The sequence below is a fragment of the Perognathus longimembris genome, chromosome 14 (assembly GCF_023159225.1).
Source record: "Perognathus longimembris pacificus isolate PPM17 chromosome 14, ASM2315922v1, whole genome shotgun sequence".
NCBI lineage: Eukaryota > Metazoa > Chordata > Mammalia > Rodentia > Heteromyidae > Perognathus > Perognathus longimembris.
This window is the reverse complement of record NC_063174.1, coordinates 45,618,552-45,641,537: the sequence shown is the minus strand read 5'-3', so window position 1 is coordinate 45,641,537 and position 22,986 is coordinate 45,618,552. Positions and strand designations below refer to the sequence as shown.

Here is a 22,986-nt window from a genome sequence, read left to right as displayed (position 1 = left end):
AAGTAGACCATTCAAAATCCATTTGAAATTAGAAAAAGAAATCACTGAAAACTTAATACACAAATAAAACAAATGTTATTCAATTATAGCACATACTAAACTGCCCAAATTAAGTTAACCAGAAAATAAACTGTAAAAATACAATTTTTTTTTCCCCCAGTTCTGGGCGTTGGACTCAGGGCCTGAGCACTGTCCCTAGCTTCTTTTTGCTCAAGGCTAGCACTCTACCTCTTGAGCCACAGCGCCACTTCTGGCTGTTTTTTTTTTTAATATATGTAATACTGGGGAATCAAACCCAGGGCTTCATATATATGAGGCAAGCACTCTTGCCACCAGGCCATATTCCCAGCCCCTACAATGCCCTTTAAATTAAGCAGGTTGCAAGTAATAAACTTGCTAACCGAAGGCATAATATTTAAGAATGACAGAAAAAGGCCAGAGTGATTAGCCAATTATAGTGAATTTCTATCAAACATCAGGCCTGGCAACGAACAAAACTTCAGAAACTGAGGCAGAGAATTAGGATGTGTTAATGAATCTTGACATTTCTGTAAACTTGAAGGATTAACAAGATGCCAAATTTATGTAAATGTCATTTCCATTATTCATTGTTCTGTGGAGTGTGAATTAATGCTCTTTAGGTAGGTAATACCCCAAATTCTGTAATTTTTCTGATTTTAATTGCTTTTATTTTGGGAGTATGTGAAGGCAATGGAGTAGTGATCAGGTGATGCAAAAGGTAATGTATTGCTCTCAGCAGGTAGCTCTTATCGATGTTAAGCATATCCTGGGCCACCCTTGTATTAATATTAAATATTTCTATGGCATCTTCCCCTTTTCCCTGTGTATCCAAGAAACTCACCAGCAATACATTATGGAGTAAATATACATTTAAGATGCAGCAGTGTTCACTCTAAATATAATGGGTTGAATTATTCCAGGCCTGGAGATCAATGCTTACATTTTTTGTTAACTCTTTCAGAGTGGGTGCTCGGCCTCCACTTTGATTCTGTACTCCCTCCCATCCCCCCTTGCAGAACAATTGAGTGCTTTTAAAATTGCATCTCTCTACCTGCCCATGTTCCTCAAGAAACACTAATATTGGATTTCTGTTGTCTGCATTTGAATCAGATAAAAGAAAATACCAGTGGACTCGATGAAAAGCTAATGAATTTGGGGCCATTCAAGATTGGTTTCTATCAAATGGTAATATATAGCTTCAGCCTAAGGAGCTGTAGAACTTGTGGTTCTGAGATCTGGAAAAATCTTCTGCCTTGTAATGAAGGATACTATGATAAGAATCTTCAGGCAGGAGCAACTAGGGGGAGATTGTGACAATATTTCTGAATGGTTAGGCCTTCAATGTGGATATCTTTGCTAAGAAAGGATGTAAATCAGTGATAAGATAAGCAGACAGTCCTAATTAAAATCTAGATCTTAAAACTATTCACCGGGCAATCAGGTAATTTAATGTATCATGATAAAAACTCACATCTGAGTATTTAACATCTAGTTCAGCCTAACATACAGATTTGGACTTGAACACAATACTTGTTGAACTAAATTATGTTGGAGAGGTACTTTTTTTTTTTTTTTTTTGCCAGTCCTGGGGCTTGGACTCAGGGGCTGAACACTGTCCCTGGCTTCTTTTTGCTCAAGGCTAGCACTCTGCCACTTGAGCCACAGCGCCACTTCTGGCCATTTTCTGTATATGTGGTGCTGGGGAATCGAACCCAGGGCCTCATGTATATGAGGCAGGCACTCTTGCCACTAGGCCATATCCACAGCCCCCAGGAGAGGTACTTTCTGCAGAAAATCTCTTTATTCTATGAAAGCTTATTTCTGAAACATATTAGAACAGGAAGTATTCAAATCTAGGAATACAGTGTATGTTTTTGCCTGAATGCTGAGAAATATTTTTAAATAAATTAATAGATGAATTGATACCCAATAACATGAAAAAAAATCTGCATGTATGTTGTGTTTACCTTCCTTTATATGACTAAATTCCCCAAGCAACAAGACACACCTAGAATAGTAGGGACATATTATTGGGGTGCAATGTTAAGGCTAAAAACTCATAGAACTTCCTGCATCCAAATCCACTCGCAAGCTTCAACAAAATTTGAAATGTTAAATCATCTGAAGGTACGAAATGGAAGGATTTAATTTTTGACATAGTCTCTTTTTTCCCACGAAGCTTAAATTTCTCTGGAATTACCAACAGAAAAATGTTTAGTGGCTTACTTTTTCTTAAGGAAGAAGAAAAAAAAATGGAAAATTAAAGCAACCCAAACAATCAACTCAAACATTTACTGTTTATTTATTTTTAGCCTGTGCAGAAATAAGGCTCTGATCCAACTCAAACTTCGAATTTTGTTAAACATACACAGAAATTCGATGATATCTGTTCTCTATTATATACATATAAATGTTTAAGTCTCAGAACAGACGACTTGGGGACGTTGATAGGAAATATTTACGGACTGCAGTTGCCTGCTGGACATTGTATTATATATAACTCACTATAAAGAAAGACCAGTAAACATCAAAATGTATCTGGGTCCAAATAAGGAACACATTGAGGCTTCTAACTGCCAAAGTCCACTCAACTTTAGCATGGTGGATACATTTTGAAGCATCGCAGCAATTGACATGGCATGACTCAGTACTAATTCTGCATTTACTACAGTGCTACAACTTCTCTAGACATACAATGAACAAAATTAGCACAAATAGAATACCATGTGAACTGCTGTTGAAATCCCATGGAAAAAATGGTATTTTTAATTTTTAACTTAGTTCTGCCACACAGAATGATTTGTGAGGTTTGGGTGATATACACCAATCTTCAAGACTCCACTTTGGGTCCATGCTTTTCTGATTTCATTCCAATATAGTTTTCTCAGGCCCTCGTCAAGGATGAATTTAGAGATTTTTTTTCCCACTGGCCACTGCCCATTTGCAGTGTTTGGCCTGGAGATTTGGTTGCTCAAAGTTGGGTTATAGTCCATCTACTTATTTCTTTAAGAATCAGGGGAGTTTCAATTTCCCTGGGATCTTATTACTCCTTCCATGGGATGGAATGCTTTGGTTTATAAATTAATATTTATATATGTATGCTTAGACATATATAGATATAGGAAATACACACATTTAACACACTATAATATATATAAAGCACATGTATAGTCACATATATGTATGTATTGTCTTTTGCAAATGAAAAAAAAAGCAAGCAAAACAAGACTGACCTGACCTACCTGTACTCGGCTCACATTCAACGAAATCTTCATCATCACTTGAACATTCAGCAGATGAAACAAGGTCATCTGATGTTGGCTGTTCATGCCAAGGAAAATGACATGGTGGGGCAGGGGTAGGAGTGGGGGAGAAAACAAAGAAAGAAGATAAGTAAATCCATGTACAGAAACGTCAGTCTTGTTTCTTTATCCCAGCTTCCACCATTACATTACTGCTGTCTGTTCACACTGGACCAGACAGTCTGCATGGTTCTTTGCTGATGCTGAGGGACCAAAGAGGTTTCAGGAGACTCGTGCAGATACCAGCCATTCCTAAGAATTCCCACCCTATGCCTGACACTCATTTCATGCTTGAGAATTAGAAGGGCAGGAGAAGGGCCATGGCAAAGTGTGGGCAATAGAAGAATTAGGCTGACACAGAATGCAGGAAGGCTCTGTTATTTGGGGAGAATTGCAGTGCATATGGTGTGTGGTCTCAAGTGCACGATTGGGTGACTGTGAATCTATAAGCGGTGGGCATAATGAGTGAACACTGAGGAATAAAGTCTGTTCATCAGAGCGTAATGGCTTCTCTCACTAGTGGTGATTCTTTTCCTTAATTGCTGCAATTAGCTGAATTAGTAATGGGGACCAGCAGAGTGATAGGCAGCTTCCAGACACAGGTACAAGGCTCATCCTGAAGAGAGCACAACAAAGTTCTACTGTAATTGTACTAGTTCAAATTGACTTCTTTTTTTGAATCTTACAGAAAGCCTACAATTTCAGGGATCTTAGAAAATACACAAAGGGCTGTGGGTATTGGCAATACCAAAAGTCCTTCCTACATCGTAAGTCAGCTTTAATGATCACAGAAGACTGAGATATATCAGTACCTGGTATCTGTTGTATGCATTAATACATATTGTTGAATGATAATTATCTACAGACTAGCTACAAAAACAACACCCCCCTCAAAAAAATAAAAACCATCTGGCTAACTACATGTTTGAATGCTCGGTAGTGGCAGTGGTAGTTGTTTAAAAAAATGCTCACTTCTTTTTCTGCTTAAACTTAGTAATATTAACTAACTTTCTGATCTTATTATTCCCAAGGTAGTGGAGCTTGGATCCATCTTCAAGATGAAAACTATATCACAGAAATAGACTTCCCATCTATTGAACAGTCTATTTCTGTGATTGACACATACATCCACCTATTGGTGTTTTTTTTTTTTAAAGTAGTCACAATTCTCAAACCATTCTTGGTTTAGTATTCTTGGGGTTAGTCTTACACATTTAAAGATGCCTAAAGTGAAGTCACCAGAGCTGTTAAAGGATACAAGGCTAATGAGAAACGTAGCCGAGATTTAATAGATGCATCTTTGGAAACACCTATATCTATCTATAACCACTAAGTTCTTCTTTACAACTCATCTTATATGACACTACAAGCAGGGTTATTCCCATTGCCAATGTGTGTGTGTGTGTGTGTGTGTGTGTGTGTGTGTGTGTGTGTGTGTGTGTGTAGGTACTGAGGCTTGAGCTCTGGGCTTCACAGTCTTGTTTAGCTCAAGCACCACTTCCAGCTCTCCAGATCTTTGCTGTTGGAAATAAGAGTCCTACAGATTAGTCTGTCCAGGCTAGCTTCTAACCTAGATGCTCAAATCTCAGCCTCCTGAGTAACTAGGATTACAGGTATCAGCCACTGGTATCATATATGTCCCTTTCTTTTGTATGTTGGAAGCTAAACTCCTCTTACATTACAATGTGACTGCATTTGGACACAGGTAACTAATGAAGTAGCTAAGATAAAAATTATTGGAATGGACTTTTGCCCTATCCAAAAAACTTGCATTTCTTTTTTAAAAAAGGAGATCAAGACACATAGCAAAAGAAGAACTGGTCATGCATAAGCCAAAGTGAGAAGCAACATAAGACGCCATCTCTGCTGATGACTTGATTTCAGAATTCCAGATCCTACAATTGTAAGGAAATGAATTTTTGCTGCCTCAGTTACCCTGTCTATTATATTTTACTATGAAGCTCTAGGAAATGAACACATATGTCATCTTGTATGATGAGTGTTTCCGGAAACATCCTCTTTCAAATACATGTGCCATGTGAAGAACTCTGAGAAACACTGTAGAAAACCAGCATCAGGTCATTTGGTAACAGGTGTTTTAGATCGCATTACTGATTACTATTCCCTATCTGACAAGGAGATATTTCATAGTATCCTCTTCCTCCTTCAGGGCAATAGAGGAAACAATCCCAAAAATATTTTGTTTTTCAATTAGTCACTATTGAATTATGTACTTCAGTTGCAGTAGCTGAAACTGGTTGCTGTGCCCTGAAGTGTCAATATAAAATGAAAAGCATTCCTTTGGCATTTCTTGCTTCAAGGGGACTTTTAATAGGCCCAGTTCCCATTACTTGGGGAATAGAGACAGGAAGAGAATCAGTGTAAGCTGTACTGATGGAGAAGACATTTATGGAGCAAGTGCCATTTTGGAAGGACCCAACAATCATTGTTTGATCATTATAAAGCCTATGCTTTGAGATAATAGGGTCCCCCAAGACAAAATAAAATGGCTTGGATAGGGGCAAGGAAGAATCTTCTATATCACAATGATCTGTGACCCTCTAAAAGACCAAGGTTTCCTAAGTGCATGTATATTGTATCTTTGGCATTAAAACTTCTTGGGAAAAGTTCAAGTAGGAAAAGAAAGTTCCTAAAGGTTTAGCCATTGAGAATATGCTCATAGTTTATATTCACTTAGAAATTGTGTATAGGGGCCTTATAAAATTTTCTGTGTGGTTTTGGTCCCTAGCATTGAGTTAATAAAATTTCATGAGCTTGTCTCAAGAAGTTCTCTCAAGAACCAGATAATAATATTTAAGAAGGTCACTGATGGCTGGGCATCAGTAACTCACGTCTGTAAATGCTAACTACTCAGAGGCTGAGATCTATAGGATTATTGTTCAGAGACAGCTCAGGAGAAAAGCTCACTAGATTCTACCTCTAAAATGTCCAGCAAAATTCAAGACTGGAGGCAAGTTTCCAGTAATAGAGGGTCAGATGGGCCAGTAAGCCAAGTAAGCTCCAAGGCCTGAGTTCAAAGATCAATGAAGGAGACTCGATCAAACAAATACATGAATACAATGTAAAATTCCAAGAGCAACCAAAATATAGATTCACATTATGTTATCAGAAAGGAACTCAATTGTAGGAGAAAGAGCTTCACTCTTATGAATCCAAAGAAATAAGGACTGTTTTCCAGGATCTTCCTCTTATCATAAGTCTCTCCATCTTATGCTTTGGATAATAGTGTCCTCAATGCTGCTGGCACTGTCCTATTCCTTCACTACCTGTAGTTCTATCTCCCTCCCCCAAAGGGCTTCTAACCAGCCTCTGCAGACTCTACTTGCTCTTAAACTTTCTGAGCCCTGCCCTTCTTTTGTAAGAATTGCTTCCTGCTCTCCTTCATAGGGAATAATTAGCACAGGTTTAGGCAAGTCACAGCAGAGGATCACAAGAGCCCAATAGCTATACCCTTATGAACACATAAGATGATGCTAAGTGAAATGAACTCCATGTTATGGAAACGATTGTTATATCACTGTTGTAACTACTTTCAATGTGCTATGTGTAATCGTAGCTTCTATTATTGATGAGCTTCTTGTATCCCCTTCCTGTGGTTGTACCTGCACTATCTCTGTATCTTATCTGAGTACATTGGAAACCATGTATACTGGTATTAGAACTAGGAAACTGAAAGGGAATACCAAAATCGAGAGACACAGGGTAAAAAAGACAAATGACTACAAAAGCAATACTTGCAAAACTGTTTGGTGTAAATGAACTGAACAAGGCATGGGAGGGAAGGGAAAAGGGGAGGGGGAGGGGGGAATGAGAGAGGAGGTAACAAACAGTAAAAGAAATGTATCCAATGCCTAACATATGAAACTGTAACCTCTCTGTACATCAGTTTGACAATAAAAATTAAAAGAAAAGAATTTCTTCCTGCTAATCTGTATGAACTTGTATATCTAGGGCCATGCAACACATACATTTAACTACATATACATAATGACATACAATATACAACAGAACTCAGTGTAAACAGTAGCTCCCATATTGGAGCTTAGACTCAAAGAATGTTAATGGGTAGCTGTATAGTGTATGTGTGTAAGAGCAGGCTTGACTACCTACAGCACACCTGTAACCTCAGCTCTTCTACTCACAGAGCAGGAGTGAGAGTCAAAGGTCTTGGTTGTGGATAGAGTAATTTCACTGAACAAACAATTTATTCAGCCAGCCAATCATCAATTGATCAGTCAATCATTCCTAACTTATTAATGTCAGTATGTGCTCTACCTTTTAAGATCCAATCTCTATTAGGGCTATTCATAGCTGATAATTCACTACCTACATTTTATGGTACCCATACAATTTCTGAAGAAGGATAAAATAAAATGCACAGATAAAGTGCTTCAAGAGGTCACTGGAAGAGGTTCTGTTTCCAGTGGTGCTAAATCTACACATTCTCTACAGATCTCTAACACGATTCAGCCCCTGCAACCAAGTCCATAATCGTTTAAAGCCACAGCCAACAGAAACTCCCAAAGCAATTACAAAGATCACAGCCACTCATTGCTGAACACAAGGCACTGTGTTTTAAGGGAACCTGGCATCCAGTATTGGCCAGGCCTGGGTAGTTTTGGAAAACCAGGAGCATTAAAGTACAATTTACAAAAAGACTAAGTATTAAGATGAATACCAGATAGAGATTTTTTAAATATTACTTCTGTCTTTGACATTTAGAAAAAAAATTACAAGCCAAGTCTTTGGAAGAGAGGTATAGCCTATGATCATATTCTAAAACAATAGCCATTTAACTCAGATTACTATGGGAAAACCCAAGGCTGGGAATCTAATGCTAGACCTTGAAAGAAAAGGCATACTTCTCTGATGGCTGGTTCCCATGGCCAGTGGGGCATGCGGTTCTGATACAGATAGAGATTCCAAATAGAATTGCTGTGAATTGAACAGAATTTTTAACTGGTGTTGTTAAATAAAATGCAGGGCAGTCTTAATCTCTCCTCTCTCTGTCTCTTTCCCTCTGTCTCTGTCTCTGTCTCTGTCTCTCTGTCTCTGTCTCTCACACACACACACACACACACACACACACACACACACACACACACACACATATTTTCCCAAAATCATATCCAGGTTAATTTCTGAGAAGCTCAGTTAGAATTGGTGAGAAGAAATGGGTAATGGAGCACTCTAATATCATATCTACTAATCATATTTGCCACATGCTTTACATAGGCTTTGTATTATGCAATCAACACATATTAATTCTTCTAAAACTTACAAGAGCCAAGGGAATCAACACTACAAGTGTTCTCTCAAGTGACACTATTGCTTTAGGAGACTTCTCTATCCATGTATCTTTGTTGGAATATCCACATCATTTCCTTCCATGTCAAATTTGCTATGTCTTTCCCCCATAATGACTATCAAAGGCTTTCGTAGTTCCCAGTGGCTAACCTTAAAGTGTTTTTTATAAATCTGTTTACAAATGCTCTACATTTTTAATATCAGTATTGTTTAAGTTATTTAGGCGAGAAAAAGAAGATCTAGAATTGCCTACAAACTAAATTGTCTTGTTAGTGACCAGATTATAATTATCATACAGTGTATTATTAAGTCATTAAGACACATCCTGCATTCAGTCCATCAGCATTTACTCATTCATTCATGTGTTCATTTATGTATGATGTTAAATTTTTTTCAAACAACCAACTATGTGAAGCATGTCAGCACTGATGAAAAATAGAGAGATGGATGGAGCATTCCTCTCCACTGAGAATCCAGTCTCTGATGTGACAGCCAGGTAGGCAAACAAACATGCCATATTAAACTGCATGTGATAACAAGGGTAAACATAAGATGCCAAGAGAATCAAGTGGCTAGACAGTAGTGTTATCTTCTAGGCAGAAAAGAGGCCAAAAAAAAAAAAATGAGCCCTATAGGAAAAGGTGGGAATTAAAGCAGGGAGAGCCAGGTCTGAAGGCTGGAGACAGAAAGTTCATTTCTGGTAAAAAATAAAAGCATTCATAAATGGTCAGGAGTACGAAATAGCTCAGTTTATTTGCAGATTTACAAGAAGTGTGGGATGACTGGAATGATGAGATGTTCTGGAAAGATTGTGTGACTGCAACTTGAATTATCATCTTATTCTTATCATGGAACACTTGGCTAACAAGCATAGACTTAATATCCTGCCCTGTCAGATTTCAGTCCTCCTTCTCCTCTTTCTAAGCCACCAATACCATTTCTCACATCCATTGGAAAGCTGACACCGGTTTGGTGCAGATCCTTGGTTGTGCTTGGATATGATAAGAGGCCTCTTGGTGCAGATTAAACACTTCACTTTGCTTTCCCAATAGTCACAGAATATTCTCCTGCACAGATAGATAGGTCATAGATAGGAGATAGATAGATAGTTTTACATATTTAAATCCACAGGTCAAAATTACTTAGTTTTGTATTAGGTCTTGTGAAAATATCTGTGTGGCAAGAACCCTCCTTATTTTTTTCCTGAAAGTTTTCTTTATTGCATTATATTCTTTTTGCTCTCCCCCTAATGGTGCTTACTGAAATCACCATAAAATAAAACTGGCAGTGAAGAAAGCTCAAAATTCTGTCCACCCAGGTAAATTTATAGGTCTATTTACCTTCTGGTTCTTTCAATTTCACAAACCTGACTGCTCATTTTCCACTGGTGAGTTATTGTTTCTATAATCCACTGCTTCTAATTGTTCATTCTGAAAGCTCTACCCCATCCTAGTACCAAGATGAGTCCAGAATGTTCTTTCTCATTATTCATTATTTGGTATTGAGAAAAGTGATTATTGCTATGATTGGAACTACTCAAGGTATTTTTGTCATGACTGCCCAATTGCTTTTTGTGACTTTAAATTCCAACCCTTAGCCCTTTATCTTATGTTGTCACTGGGCTAATCATTTGGGATATAATCTATTTTTTTCTCTACCCAGTTCTTTGGGAGCATACTTATCTGACTGAGATTAAGTGTGAGATAAAATTTAGGTCTTTCCACAGAACAGCTTTATGAAATTATAAATAACACACTCAAGAATGATGAGCCTCTTTCTTCCAGGGAGGAAGGAAAAAGAGAAAGGCCCATAAATATCCTGAAGTTCCATCAAAAACAGCTATATGTCTTCACAGCTGCTATATGCTAAAAAAGAATTAAATTCCTCTAAATGCTCAGTGTTCTCCATCTTTCCTCTCTACACTTCAATTCAGAGATGGAGGTAGAGTTAGCACTTGAAGTATCTCAGAAGAGGGAGAGTTCCATCAAATAAAATATGGGTCCATTTAAATAACAGCTATTGGGGGTAAGAAAGGATATTGAAAACTTATTTTTAAATTAACAAGAGCCTACTTATAATCTCATGTAAGATTTGTGTGTATGTGTGTGACTCTCCTTGGCCTAAAATTGAAAGCCTGGGTGCTACCCTTGCACTTTTGTGCTCAAGGCTATCTAGAGCTCTGTCACTTGAGCAACAGCTCCACTTCCAGCATTTTGGTAGTTTGGATAGTATGGAGATAAGAGTCTCATGGACTTGATTGACTATGCTGGCTTTGAACCTCATCACCTCAGATCTCACACCTGAGTATCTAGGATTATAGGTACAAGCCACTAACACTGAGCTTAAGTAAGATTTTACAAGTTTGGCCATCTGACTAAATTTTCTAAGATTTTATTTACTAAATTATTGTCATCGCCACATCACCCAACTCAAGCCAGTATGGAAATAATCCCAGAAAACAGTAAGCTTGTGTAAATATGATGTTTATGTGTTTCACTTTATTTTGACTAGACATGTCCTCCACTGTCATTTGCAATAGACATTATTATGACAAACTAAAAAATAGTCTCAAGTATCAAACATGAAGACATAGCATGAAAGAAGGTTCTAAATGATCAGATGAACAAAGTTCCTGTATGGTTAAGTTACCTATTCTTGTATCCTACCTTTCTGGGTCTAAATGTCTACATTTCAGTTCCCTCTGAGTTAGCAGTGTCTTCAGTGTGCATGTCATGTGGATTTTCAAGGTATTATTTTCTTTTTCCCCCTCTCTACTCACTCCTGAAGAGAATAATTTGCCAAGCAATATATTTGGAGATGTTTCCCTTAGTTGGCTCAGATCCTTATGGAATAAGAAGGCTTTTAAAGATAGTGCATTGAGTTTAAAGAAAAACTAGTTTAACTGGAACAGTCTTGTAAGAAATCTGAATTTTAAATAAAACCTTTTTGTGGATATATAATTATATTTGTGCTTGCATTACTCATTCATTTCCCCCATAGGTATTCATGAAGTGCCTTTGGTGTGCCAATTACTGTGTGGCACTGGACATTTGTCTTCATGGAACTTACAAACTATTAGGTTTTTAAGACAGGAAGAATTTGTTTTCAGTTGATTTTTTTCAAGACCATTAGTATTTACTAATCTTTAAATAATAATGTGGGTTAACCATTATAACAAAGATATATCATTGACACATTATCATTAAAAGCTGCATTTTATCTGGCAATCCAAATTGTCTTCTATTTTCCTAAAGATTCTATTTACCTTCCTTTCATTCCCCCTGCCTCCATAATGCATATACTGGCACAGGCTAAAGAATGACATGATGTCTAATAATTTTGGTAGTTAATTAGCATTTAAGAAAATCCCTTTGTAGACTCAAGATTTAATTAACAGTAAAAAATATGAAGTAAAATTAAGTTAAGCTTAATCATATTCTTTGAGAAGGCCTGGGGTCCTTTATTTCCATTCTTGAGGTCTGCAATGATGATATTACTAAGTGTGGTGCCATATTTTGTTTGCGTTTTCTTTCCTCTTTTAAGATTTTTCTTCCATCTGTTCAAAAAAGGAAAAGGTAGATCAAGAGAGAGGGGAGGGCGGAAAAAGACGAGAGTGGGTGGAAAGGGGATTAATCTATCTGTTGTTCAAGGCAGCCTGACAGAGCAAAGAGGAGTATTGAACCACAGGAGATTAACCAAACTTCAATGTACCTTCCCAAAGCAGGAGGAATGTATTGCTACGTGGTGTTCCACTGATAAGCAAATCCCTCTAAATCCTTTCAATTTATTTCTTGGCCTGGAGAAATTACATATTATTTAGGAGACAGAAAAAAATAAAATAAAATAAAACCACCTACTAGCACATGCCATCTCTAGGAATCTAGATTGGGTGCTTATTGGTTATGTATACATAAAGCTAATTGTTGATGGCTATTTTTATTATAGGTGCAGACAAATTTGGCTGTGAATTCCACTACGAACTCAGTTCTGCTGTCTTCCTTTGGTACAGGGGATTGAATTCAGAGCTATATGCTTGTGAGGCAGACACTGTACCATTTGAGCCACACCTCCAGCCCTGTCCTTTTGATTTTTACCTCAGGCCTCTAGCTATTGTGAATTGATGCTAAAAAAAAAAAAAAAAAAAATCTAGCTGAAGTGCCCAAAACCTGACATGCTTTTATTTATTTATTTTTTTGCCAGTCCTGGGCCTTGGATTCAGGGCCTGAGCACTGTCCCTGGCTTCTTTTTGGCTCAAGGCTAGCACTCTGCCACCTGAATCACAGAGCCACTTCTAGCCTTTTCTATATATGTGGTGCTGGGGAATCGAACCCAGGGCTTCATGTATATGAGGCAAGCACTTTTACCACTAGGCCATATTCCCAGCCCACCTGACATGCTTTTCTTACCTTCCTTTCACTCCTCATTCATTGATTGTGTGTGTGTGTGTGTGTGTGTGTGTGTGTGTGTGTGTGTGTGTGTGTATGGAGCATTTCCTTTTAAACTGAGTTCTTTATTACATTGTTATTACTACAAATACCTATTTTCAAAGGAGAATGACCAAAGGCAAATGTTAATATAATCCTGAAGTAGTAACATAGATACTAGACAATAGATAGTATATAGATATTATAAGACTCTAAAAAAGCTTCTACCAAGGACAGCATCAACTTTTTTTTTCTTTTTGAAAAAGATTTTCATTATTCCATACTGTTACTCTCTACTTCTGTAAGACAGGTTTTGGTGATTCTATGTTTGAATCCATTTGTACTTAAAACCAGCAAAATGAAAATAAATGTCAATATTCATGGTAATTGCTGAATATTCTAAATGTTTTCATTGCTCAAAATGGCATTAACTATCAAATATGTTAATGAGTTTTAAAAAGGGAAGGTAGAAAAAAGAATAAGAAAAATAAGAACTTTGTATTTTGGTGCTTTTAGACATTGTTTTCTTTTTTCCTTTTTTTTTTTTAATCAAGGGACATGTAGTTTTCCTGTGTGCTGGTTTTCACAAATTACATAGCCACCTCTGAAATCAGATCTGCAAAATGTTTCTGAACAGTCCAAAGACTGTTTTATGATTTTCAGAAACTCAAATTATGGCAAACAGTTCACACTCCGTGAACTGGGTCACTGTGCCAGCATCAAGACTATGGTTGCAGCTAGCTTTATTTCCCTCTCAGTTACTCTGGAAGAAACAGCACCACATTCTATACCGCTACAGGGCTTACCCCAAGTCTTACATTCCTGGTTATCTATGGGATCCATTGCTCAGTAATATTACAGAGAACATTCCAGAATAAAGTCCCAGCTCTTGCACATTTGACTTCATTCCAACTCTTCAGAATTTCACCACCACCAGTGTAAACTCATATAATGATGACATAATTGCCTGAAAAACTGCATTGCCTTTATTTGCAAAGGTAATAGGGTGGATGGAACTATCAGAACGGAGAACCAAGCTAACAGAGGGCGTTTGCTAGCAATGGCTGTAAGCAAAACCTCCTCTGTAAACTCTCACATGTAGCTGATGCTGGGGATGGTGGGCTATCTCATGTCACCTGGTGAGGAAGTAAAATTCAATGAGTTCTAACTTTGCAAGATCCTTGTCATTTAAAAAATGATGGCAGAGAATATTTTAAATTTACACTCAATTTCTTGGAAAGAAATCAATATGTCATTTTCTGGGCCTTATTTTTATCTGAACATCTTTACTTAGCTGTGTGTGTGTGTGTATGTGTGTGTGTGTGTGTGTGTGTGTGTATTTTTCCCTAGTCTTCTAGAGAGCAAAGGAAATTGTGCTATTTGTGTGTATTTGTGTGTGTGTGTTTGTATGTGTATTGATTCAACCACTTTGAGCAAAATATAAACAACTAAATACAGTAAAGTAGCATTAATGACAATCTTTTAGGGATCAAGATTTCTAAACAACCCATCCTCTCCTTCTAAGTGATTGGAAATAAACAGAAATCAATATAACTATATTACTGGGCAATAAACCAGAGGAGCCACATTCATAATTTAAGAAGCTTCTTTTCATGTATTCATTACTGAAGAATGTACTTTAAGCCTTACTCTGTTTTTATAGCAGCATAGATTTCCTCCTAAAATCTAGTCTTTTCCTTTCATGTCTAGATTTTGAGAAGTGTTGAAAAAGCCTCCTATGCCCTGAAAGTGGTTCAGAAAGACCAAAAACCAAAACAAGTTGCTTAGACCATGAATGGCTCCTCAAACACTTCCCACTCAGATATTTGTATGCCCATCATAGCATAAGGTAATAAGAAGGGATTGGTGTAACACAGACATAAGTTGAGACTACGATACAGGGTTCCAGCCTTGCAATAAATTACAGTGTATCAGGAAAGGCAGTTGTTACAGACACTGGAATATCCATTCCTCTCTTCCCCTTTCTAGGACTGGTAACGGGACCAGACTAAGCAAGTCTCCTCTGCAACTTGAAGTGAACATGTGGCACCGATTTGAAAAAGGAGATGAAAACAGCATGTCTGTTATAGGGTATTGTCCTAATCTTGATAAAAGAATAGGGCTTGGGTGGTCTAGCTGTTGTTCATTCTCCCGTAGGGGACATTCCTTGGGTGGGATGCCTGGAGCTGCAACTAGCTGTCTGATGGGGACCAATTGATGGCAAGTGGAAGAGAGAGCCCAAAACAAGGAACTGAGCTGTGACTCTGCTATTATGAAATAGAAAACAATATAAGACTCATCAGTCTTCTACTTTCTAGGCCAGAAGTCTTTTCAATTTTTCCATTATGTTTAAAGTAGTTGCACAAAGGAAGTAATGTCATTTAACAAAGCAGTTTAGGAACACAACACATCTTGCTCAGTGTCATCTTCAACAGACTCACCCCTTCTTGACTCCACCTCTCGTCTTACTTTTCTTAATTGTGTGGTATATACAATGAATTCTTGACTGCACAGAAGTTACATAAGGAAATATATCCCCTCTTCAGTCCTACTTTGTCAGTTTTTCTATTACTAGAAGAAAAAGTCAGCCACAATGGAGAGAACAATACAAAGAGAGAAGCAGAAAGCCAAGAAGATGCCAGCCCCAGGTGAGTGGCCTCTAACGTTTGTCACCAGGTGGCATTTTACTAGTAGCCAGGAGAGGGGTTTGGATGTCACCATCATGAGAAAAACAACACAGAGATTACTGTGCTCAGCTAATTCTGGGTGGTTTAAGAGGATTTGGGATAAAGAGGGATTGTTTGGGAATTGAGTAAGCAGAGACAAACATTTCTAATTTATTAAGCGGGCACACCCTCAATTAAATATCTTTTAAGCATCTATACTCAGCCTAGCCTGGATTGGACAGACCCTCTGCCCCTTGCTGCTAGGCTTGGCTCTGTCTCTCATCATGCTCTAGACACAAACCCAAACCCTCAGGGTCACCAGTGAACCCCCTACTGACCACCACACCTGCAGGTTCCACATCCTACAACCTCATCTCTACCTTGAAGTTTTATTATTATTATTTTTATGTCTACTGCCTTGATTGCTTCCACAGATGGCTCTTGAAATCCCTTGACTGTTTTCCCTGACTATTCTTATTTCATTCTTTTTTTTTTTTTTTTTTTTTTTTTTTTTTTTTTTTGGGCAGTCCTGGGCCTTGGACTCAGGGCCTGAGCACTGTCCCTGGCTTCTTCCCACTCAAGGCTAGCACTCTGCCACTTCAGCCACAGCGCCGCTTCTGGCCGTTTTCTGTATATGTGGTGCTGGGGAATCGAACCCAGGGCCTCGTGTATCCGAGGCAGGCACTCTTGCCACTAGGCCATATCCCCAGCCCTTATTTCATTCTTTTGAGTGTCTCTACAAAGTATGGCCAAGATAGAAACCATGCTTTAGAGAAGTCATTGTTGACGTATGACTATAACCCCAGCTCTCAGGAGACTGAGTTCCAATGACAGAAAAGTCAACAAGACCAATTAACCAGAAATAAAATGGGGTTGGAAGTGTGGCTTAAGTGACAGAGGGCCAACTGAGCAAGCACGAGGCCCTGAGTTCAAAAACTCCAAGAAGGGGCTGGGGATATAGCCTAGTGGCAAGAGTGCCTGCCTCGGATACCCAAGGCCCTAGGTTCGATTCCCCAGCACCACATATACAGAAAACGGCCAGAAGCGGCGCTGTGGCTCAAGTGGCAGAGTGCTAGCCTTGAGCGAGAAGAAGCCAGGGACAGTGCTTAGGCCCTGAGTCCAAGGCCCAGGACTGGCCAAAAAAAAAAAAAAAAAAAAAAAAAACTCCAAGAAAACCAAAATGACAATGAAACCAAAATGACAATGAAACCCCAAGTTGCTTTCTTGTGCTGTTGTCCTATTTCCAATATATCAAACTACTTATCAAGTAAAGTTCACATTTTTGGGCTGCCATGTAACTTGTAGGATTGTTTTTCATCAACGTGTGCCTGTAATAACTTAGAAATGTGTTAGGTTTTGATCCTATTTGCACTAAATTCCTTTTGTAGCATATATTCTTTTCTAGGAACCAACCCAAATAATTTAAAGGTAACTTTCCCCCGATCTGAAATACAATACACCCTATGTAGGCCTTTTGGAATTTCACTTAAAGCACTTATTTCATTATATTCAAACTTCATTGCTAGTTGATGGGGAAGATCAAGAAACTAATATCAAGGAGGAAGAATCGTGTTAAGAGTCATAAGACATGAAATTTTCCATTTATTTATGGTGGGAGCCCAGGCACTCACCAATATCCTAACTTTCTCTTCTATTTGTTTGAGACACTCTTAGGTAGGATGGAAGGGAGGTCAGTGACTCAGAGATGTTATTATTTTGTGATGAGTTGGTAAGATTACAGTGTTATTTCATCCACAGGACTCTGCTAGAGTGCTGACTGTAGCCTACTTGTACAGAAAAAAAGTTTAAATGCATAATTCCAGCTCAGGGAATGTCTATTAATTTCAGAATTGGTGAAGACACGCCTCATGTTAAAGGTTAGAAATGCTACAGATGGAAGAGAAACAGCATTTCCCATGCTTGCTGAATCATTTTAGTTCTAGGGACACTACCTTTGGAAGAATGAGGAACACAGAAACAACTTTAAAAGCTGAATAGGGTTTTCTCATCCATAGGTATAGATTTAAACAACAGGTTATGTATTCAGGATGGAGCATTCGTCAAGCTTTAAAAAAATAGGAAATTCTTGTCGTTAACAAGATGGATGGACCGAGCACGTGTTATGAACAGTGAGATAAATCAGGCACAGAAAAACAAATGCTGCAGAATCTCACTTAGATGGGAACTCTAAAAACATCAGAGCTTTATGTAGTAAACAAGTGACTTCTCCAAGACTGAAGGGGTGACTTGAAAAAGTAGAGGTTTTTATTTCAAGGGTTAAGTCTCCTTGTTACAAGTAATTATAAATATCTGAAGTGAAGAATATGTAATCAACCTGGTTTGATACTTTTATATTATATACATGTATCAAACATACACCATTATGCCCCCATAAAGACATACTTATTTTTTAAATCAAACAGAAATGAGCTAAAACTTAGACTAAAGAACCAAAGATTTCTCTGTAAGAACACATTTGCTTTCAAGATAGAGTATGCCTCATTAGTCCACAAGCAATTTATACTCTTATTCTACAACTGTGTATTAGAAAATCAAATCTTTATTAGTAGGACTATAGGCTTAACATAAATCTAGTATCGTGTAGTAATCTTGAGATGGGTACTGTTAAATATTTAAGTAGTCTTTTGCAAAAAGTCTAATAAGTGCCAACAAAGAGATTAATGGTTTTGCTTCTAATCATTGCAAACAATTTTATCTAAACAGACTTTGCAGAAGGAGCCTCTAGTTCCTGGTCCACACTTGTCTAGCTGTACTCGCCCTTAACTGGAATTCCTTATATAAAATAAAGTAAGAGAAAGTGTAATGACTCTGGATTAATGCCCTGTAAAACGATTCCAGAAATTACACTGTTTATAAGTACCTCAGAGTCCATTAAGATAAATATCTGTCTCTTAATATTCACATTAATGCATTAGACAGTTCTTTGTTAGATAAATCTTACTTGAACATGGTGCAGTTAACACAGTTTATCATCCCTCGCTCTTCCCTGTGATGCACACATTAATGCATGGAGGGGGTAGCTCTGAAATGTCGTTAGTTATAGAGTTCACATTAACAAGCCCAGGTAGTCTCTAAACACAGAATAAATGCAGAGTGAATAGACTTTAAGTTTTAAAGACCTTCATAGGCTGAACACCCAAGAACACATTGGATTGGGCCTTTAATTTCCCATATAGGCAATATCCTATGGGTAGAGGTAATAAATGCTTGTACATAAAATGGTTTTTAATATGCTTCTAATTGCTTGGCACACATAGGTCCAAAGGAAATCTCATTCCCTAGTTTCCCCTTTAGGGAAAATAATGCATTTCTAGCTCTATGTATAGTATAGAAGATATATGTGTGTATGTATATATGTATATACATATACATATATATGTACATGTACATCTTTTGCAGCTAAATTAGGTAGATGCTTAAAGATCCTAAGTAGCACTTCAGAGTCTGAGCTCCCTGTCTGTTGTGGTGAAGGACATAGTATATAGAGTCTACATATACATCGTCTATAAATGGTCAGTGGTGTTCACTGTCTTTTGTGGGTATTTCACTGGCTGTAATGATGATATTGGCAGAGGTAACAAAATATAGTAGTCAGTGTCTAATAGCCGGAGTAGCAGGGGAGCTGACTCATCAGAACGGACAGCAGCCTCAGAGCTGTTGTTGGATCATGGAAGCTTCAGCTATCCAAGGCCTCAGCATACATTGTAATGAAGACAGAGGGAACCCTATAGGGCAGATTTCAGGTGACCTGCAAGCACTGAGTCCCCAAGGGTCATGAGGCATTGTATTATCTACTATCTGATATCAAAGTGGTTTTTTTTCTAATACTTTTATGATTCAAGCAGATTATATACCAGCTAATGCCTATGAGGCAAGCATGGTCCATGCAATTCATCTAGGAACAAAGCCCTTGGCATTGAGAAAATATCTCTCCTAACATCTCAAAGGATTTCCCCAGCTATGCCAAGGGCAATGACTCACTATTCACTCACTCACCCAACAGGTCTTTTCTAAGCATTAGCTCAGAAATCCAAAAGACTACAATGCCCCAGTCTTGAGAAGTATTAAATTAACTGGGTAAGTATCTGGAGGTAAAAAAAAAATCTTTAAGTAATAGTTAATAACCAAAAAATAAAAGTTCTCAGTGAACAGAGCAGTAACTTCATCCCATGCTTAGGGATGTTCAGAGGAGAAACAATGAAGATGACAATGTTGGGCTTTTGGCTCTGACAAACTCATAGGATATTAGAAGACAGAGATGGGAACATATCGACTATGTAGATAGGTCCAGTTAAAACAGAGAACTACAAAAGCAGAGTGGAAGGAAAGTAAAGATTAATTTGGCTTTGCCAGAATATCAGATAAATGTAAAGAAGTTGAGTAGTAGGATGTAGAACTGAAAAATGATGATGATGAATATATATGTGTGTATATATATACATATACATATACATATATATACATATACATATACATATACATATATATATATATATATGGTAGCCAGCAAGCCTGCCAGATTGATAGATGATAAATAGAAGAGCAAGGGAAGGGAAAAGGAAGGGGAGAGAGATAAATCAGATTCTACATAGTCCATGAACATTAATATCATACCAGCAAAATGATCTTGTTATACAAAGACAAGAAAATATTTGGTTAAACCTACCAAAATGCATATTATAGGTATTTAAAGCATCTGTTCTGTCAAGTAAAATTTTCCTGCTGGGGCTACTCAGCTGAAAGAGAACATTAGTGCCTGCACTTCAGAGGTGAATAGAATGCTTTGCTTCTGTCTGCTTTTAAGTATAGCCCCATTCGAGAAGGTGAAAGCCTGGCAAATAATTCTTGTCAGTAGGTAAGGATTCTATCATCTGTTCATCCTGTGGAGTTTTTCTGTCTTCCAATGACATACACTGTTGAGCCTGAGAGACAGTTCATACAGCCCTGCAGTTATTTTCAGCTGTGTTAGATTTGGGAATGACCATGTTCACACTTGTGCCAGAGTGTGCATGTGTGTGCATGCATGCATGTGTGTGTGATGAGATACACACATGAGAATAAAGAAGACACAAAAGGGATACAGTTAATTTTAAAGGCCCGATGGAGTCTCAGCTGGAAGATACTTGTCAGAGACTAAGTTACATAAAAGAAGCTCCAGAAGCTTTAAACACCATCTGGATCATGCTGTGCTCGTTTGAGCTTTACCTGTTTAAAAAAACAAAAAAACGCAAAACAAGACAAAACAAAAAAAGCAACACCAAAAAAAAATGTACCTACAAATACAACTAGGGAAGAGATTTTTCCTCATTCTTTGGAGATCAGATGCTTTTGACTTCTAATATATGTGGCCTATCTCCTTCAGTCTTGCTTGATAAAGGGATAGATTTTTTTTTTTAATGAGCCCAAAGAATGTTTTAATATCCATTCTTAAAGGGAAGGGAAAAAAAAACAACATGCAAAAATAAATCCAGCATCCTTCAAACCTTACTAAAAATATTATTTTTAACAACTCAATTGCTTTCTCCAGTCCTTCCTAAGCCCATGGGAACAGCACTGCTTTTCTGAACTGAAGCATTACCCAAAAGAAGGAAGAAGAAAGTCTTGACACACACCTCACAAAAGTAAACCCGGGCCCTTAAGGAAGGGTACAGTCCGCACAGAAAACACCACCCTGTCGGTGAGAGCCAGGGTGTGGAATTTTCATATTATTCAACCTACTTATAAGTAGAAATGTTCTTCGACCTTTGCTTCATGTTTTTGAAAGCTACACAAAGATCTACTTCCATTTTTTCCATGACCCAATATATTTGAAGGAGAAAGGTTTGAGAGAGCATAAAGAGAAAGGATGAGGGAGGGTTCAATTGTTATCGTGCTATGAAATGGGAAGGGAATATTTTCTCTTAGCAGACATTTATGTAAAGCTTTAATTTCCAAGACTTGCAGCACATCCTCAGACCATTTCTAGTTTTATGTTTGTGTTATAAGGATAGGGAGAGGATTACAGAAGAGGCAAAATAGAAAAGGTCACAGAATAAATGAAAAACGCAGGAGATAGAATACAGATTACCTTACAAAATAAGGTCTGCAGATTCATAAGCAAACCCAACACAGCACAAACAGCTGTAACCAAGGAAATTCTAAACATACAACATGATAGTACTGTAATTTCACATAATAAAATAACACAATAACATTTTCAGTCATAATATAAAAAAGTTACTCAAAACCAGTAGCTCCTGCCTGTGATCCTAGCTACTCAGGAAAATGAGGTCTGAGGATTTGTTTGAAGCCGGCCTGGGAAGAAAAGTCCATGAGATTCTTAATCTCCAATTAGCCAGAAAAAAATGGAAGTGTCTCAAAGGGCAGAGTGCTGTTCTTGAGTGAAAAAGCCAATTGAGACCTTGAGGCTCTGATTTTAAGGCACACACAACACAAAACAAAACAAAAATTACTCAAAATCTATCAAACTGTAGAATCTAGGGGAAAAAAAGTTTTCTTCTGAATTGGAAAGTTTCTTAGCTGGGCTAAAAAATGTTTGCAATTTCTGGTTTTCAATGAATGTCAAAATAGTGACGCTATAGAGAATAAGCAAGAGGACTTTGATAATATAGTCCTTTGCCCATAAACACAATCTTTGGCCCCAGTATCACAGTGAAGGCAACAGCATAAGCAGATGGATTCTACTGCCAAGAAAGCTCTCTTCTTTCTTTTTTAATATTTTTCATTCTTGAACAAAAATACTCATCTGCCTTATTTAAATGAAAGCAAACTGGAATATTTTAATTTCTTTTTTTTTTGTCCAACTTAATACTAGTCATGACTTTCTGGGTCACACATTTCTTCCTAGTTAATGACTGGGGAGTGGAAAGGCTGGGTAACAAAGACCGATAGCTTAGTCACTCGCTGTCACTTAATGTCCACTTTAGTAGTCAGTATCAATTAAATACAACAAGACATATGCCAAGCTATTCACAGAGGGCTGCACACTGAAATCATATCATGGGAAACACACTTTCATGAAGGCAAAGCTCTTGAGACAATTATGTTATCACAGCAGGCATTTTGCTGAAAGATAGGCTAGTGGCAAAGGATCTCCTTTGTTCCAAAGCTCAACAGAAAGACCTTGCCCATGCAGACAAAGCCCTCCTCTCCCTGGTCTCTGAGAAAATAAACAGTGGACGTGACACAGAGATTTAAAGGGACACTTCAAGGAGAAGCTGCTGA

General features: G+C 37.8%; 1 protein-coding gene across 9 annotated transcripts in view; it reads right to left on the bottom strand.

Annotated features, from left to right (window-relative positions):
- Positions 1-22,986, bottom strand: part of Nrxn3 (neurexin 3) — a 1,433,525-nt gene that overhangs the window by 49,454 nt on the left and 1,361,085 nt on the right. For 5 of the 9 annotated variants that reach the window (XM_048362219.1, XM_048362221.1, XM_048362224.1 and 2 more), the window contains one exon: positions 3,255-3,342. In XM_048362219.1, the coding sequence (XP_048218176.1) occupies positions 3,255-3,342 (88 nt within the window). The remainder of the gene's footprint in view (positions 1-3,254; positions 3,343-22,986) is intronic. The other 4 variants (XM_048362225.1, XM_048362222.1, XM_048362223.1 and 1 more) reach the window with 1 other exon arrangement.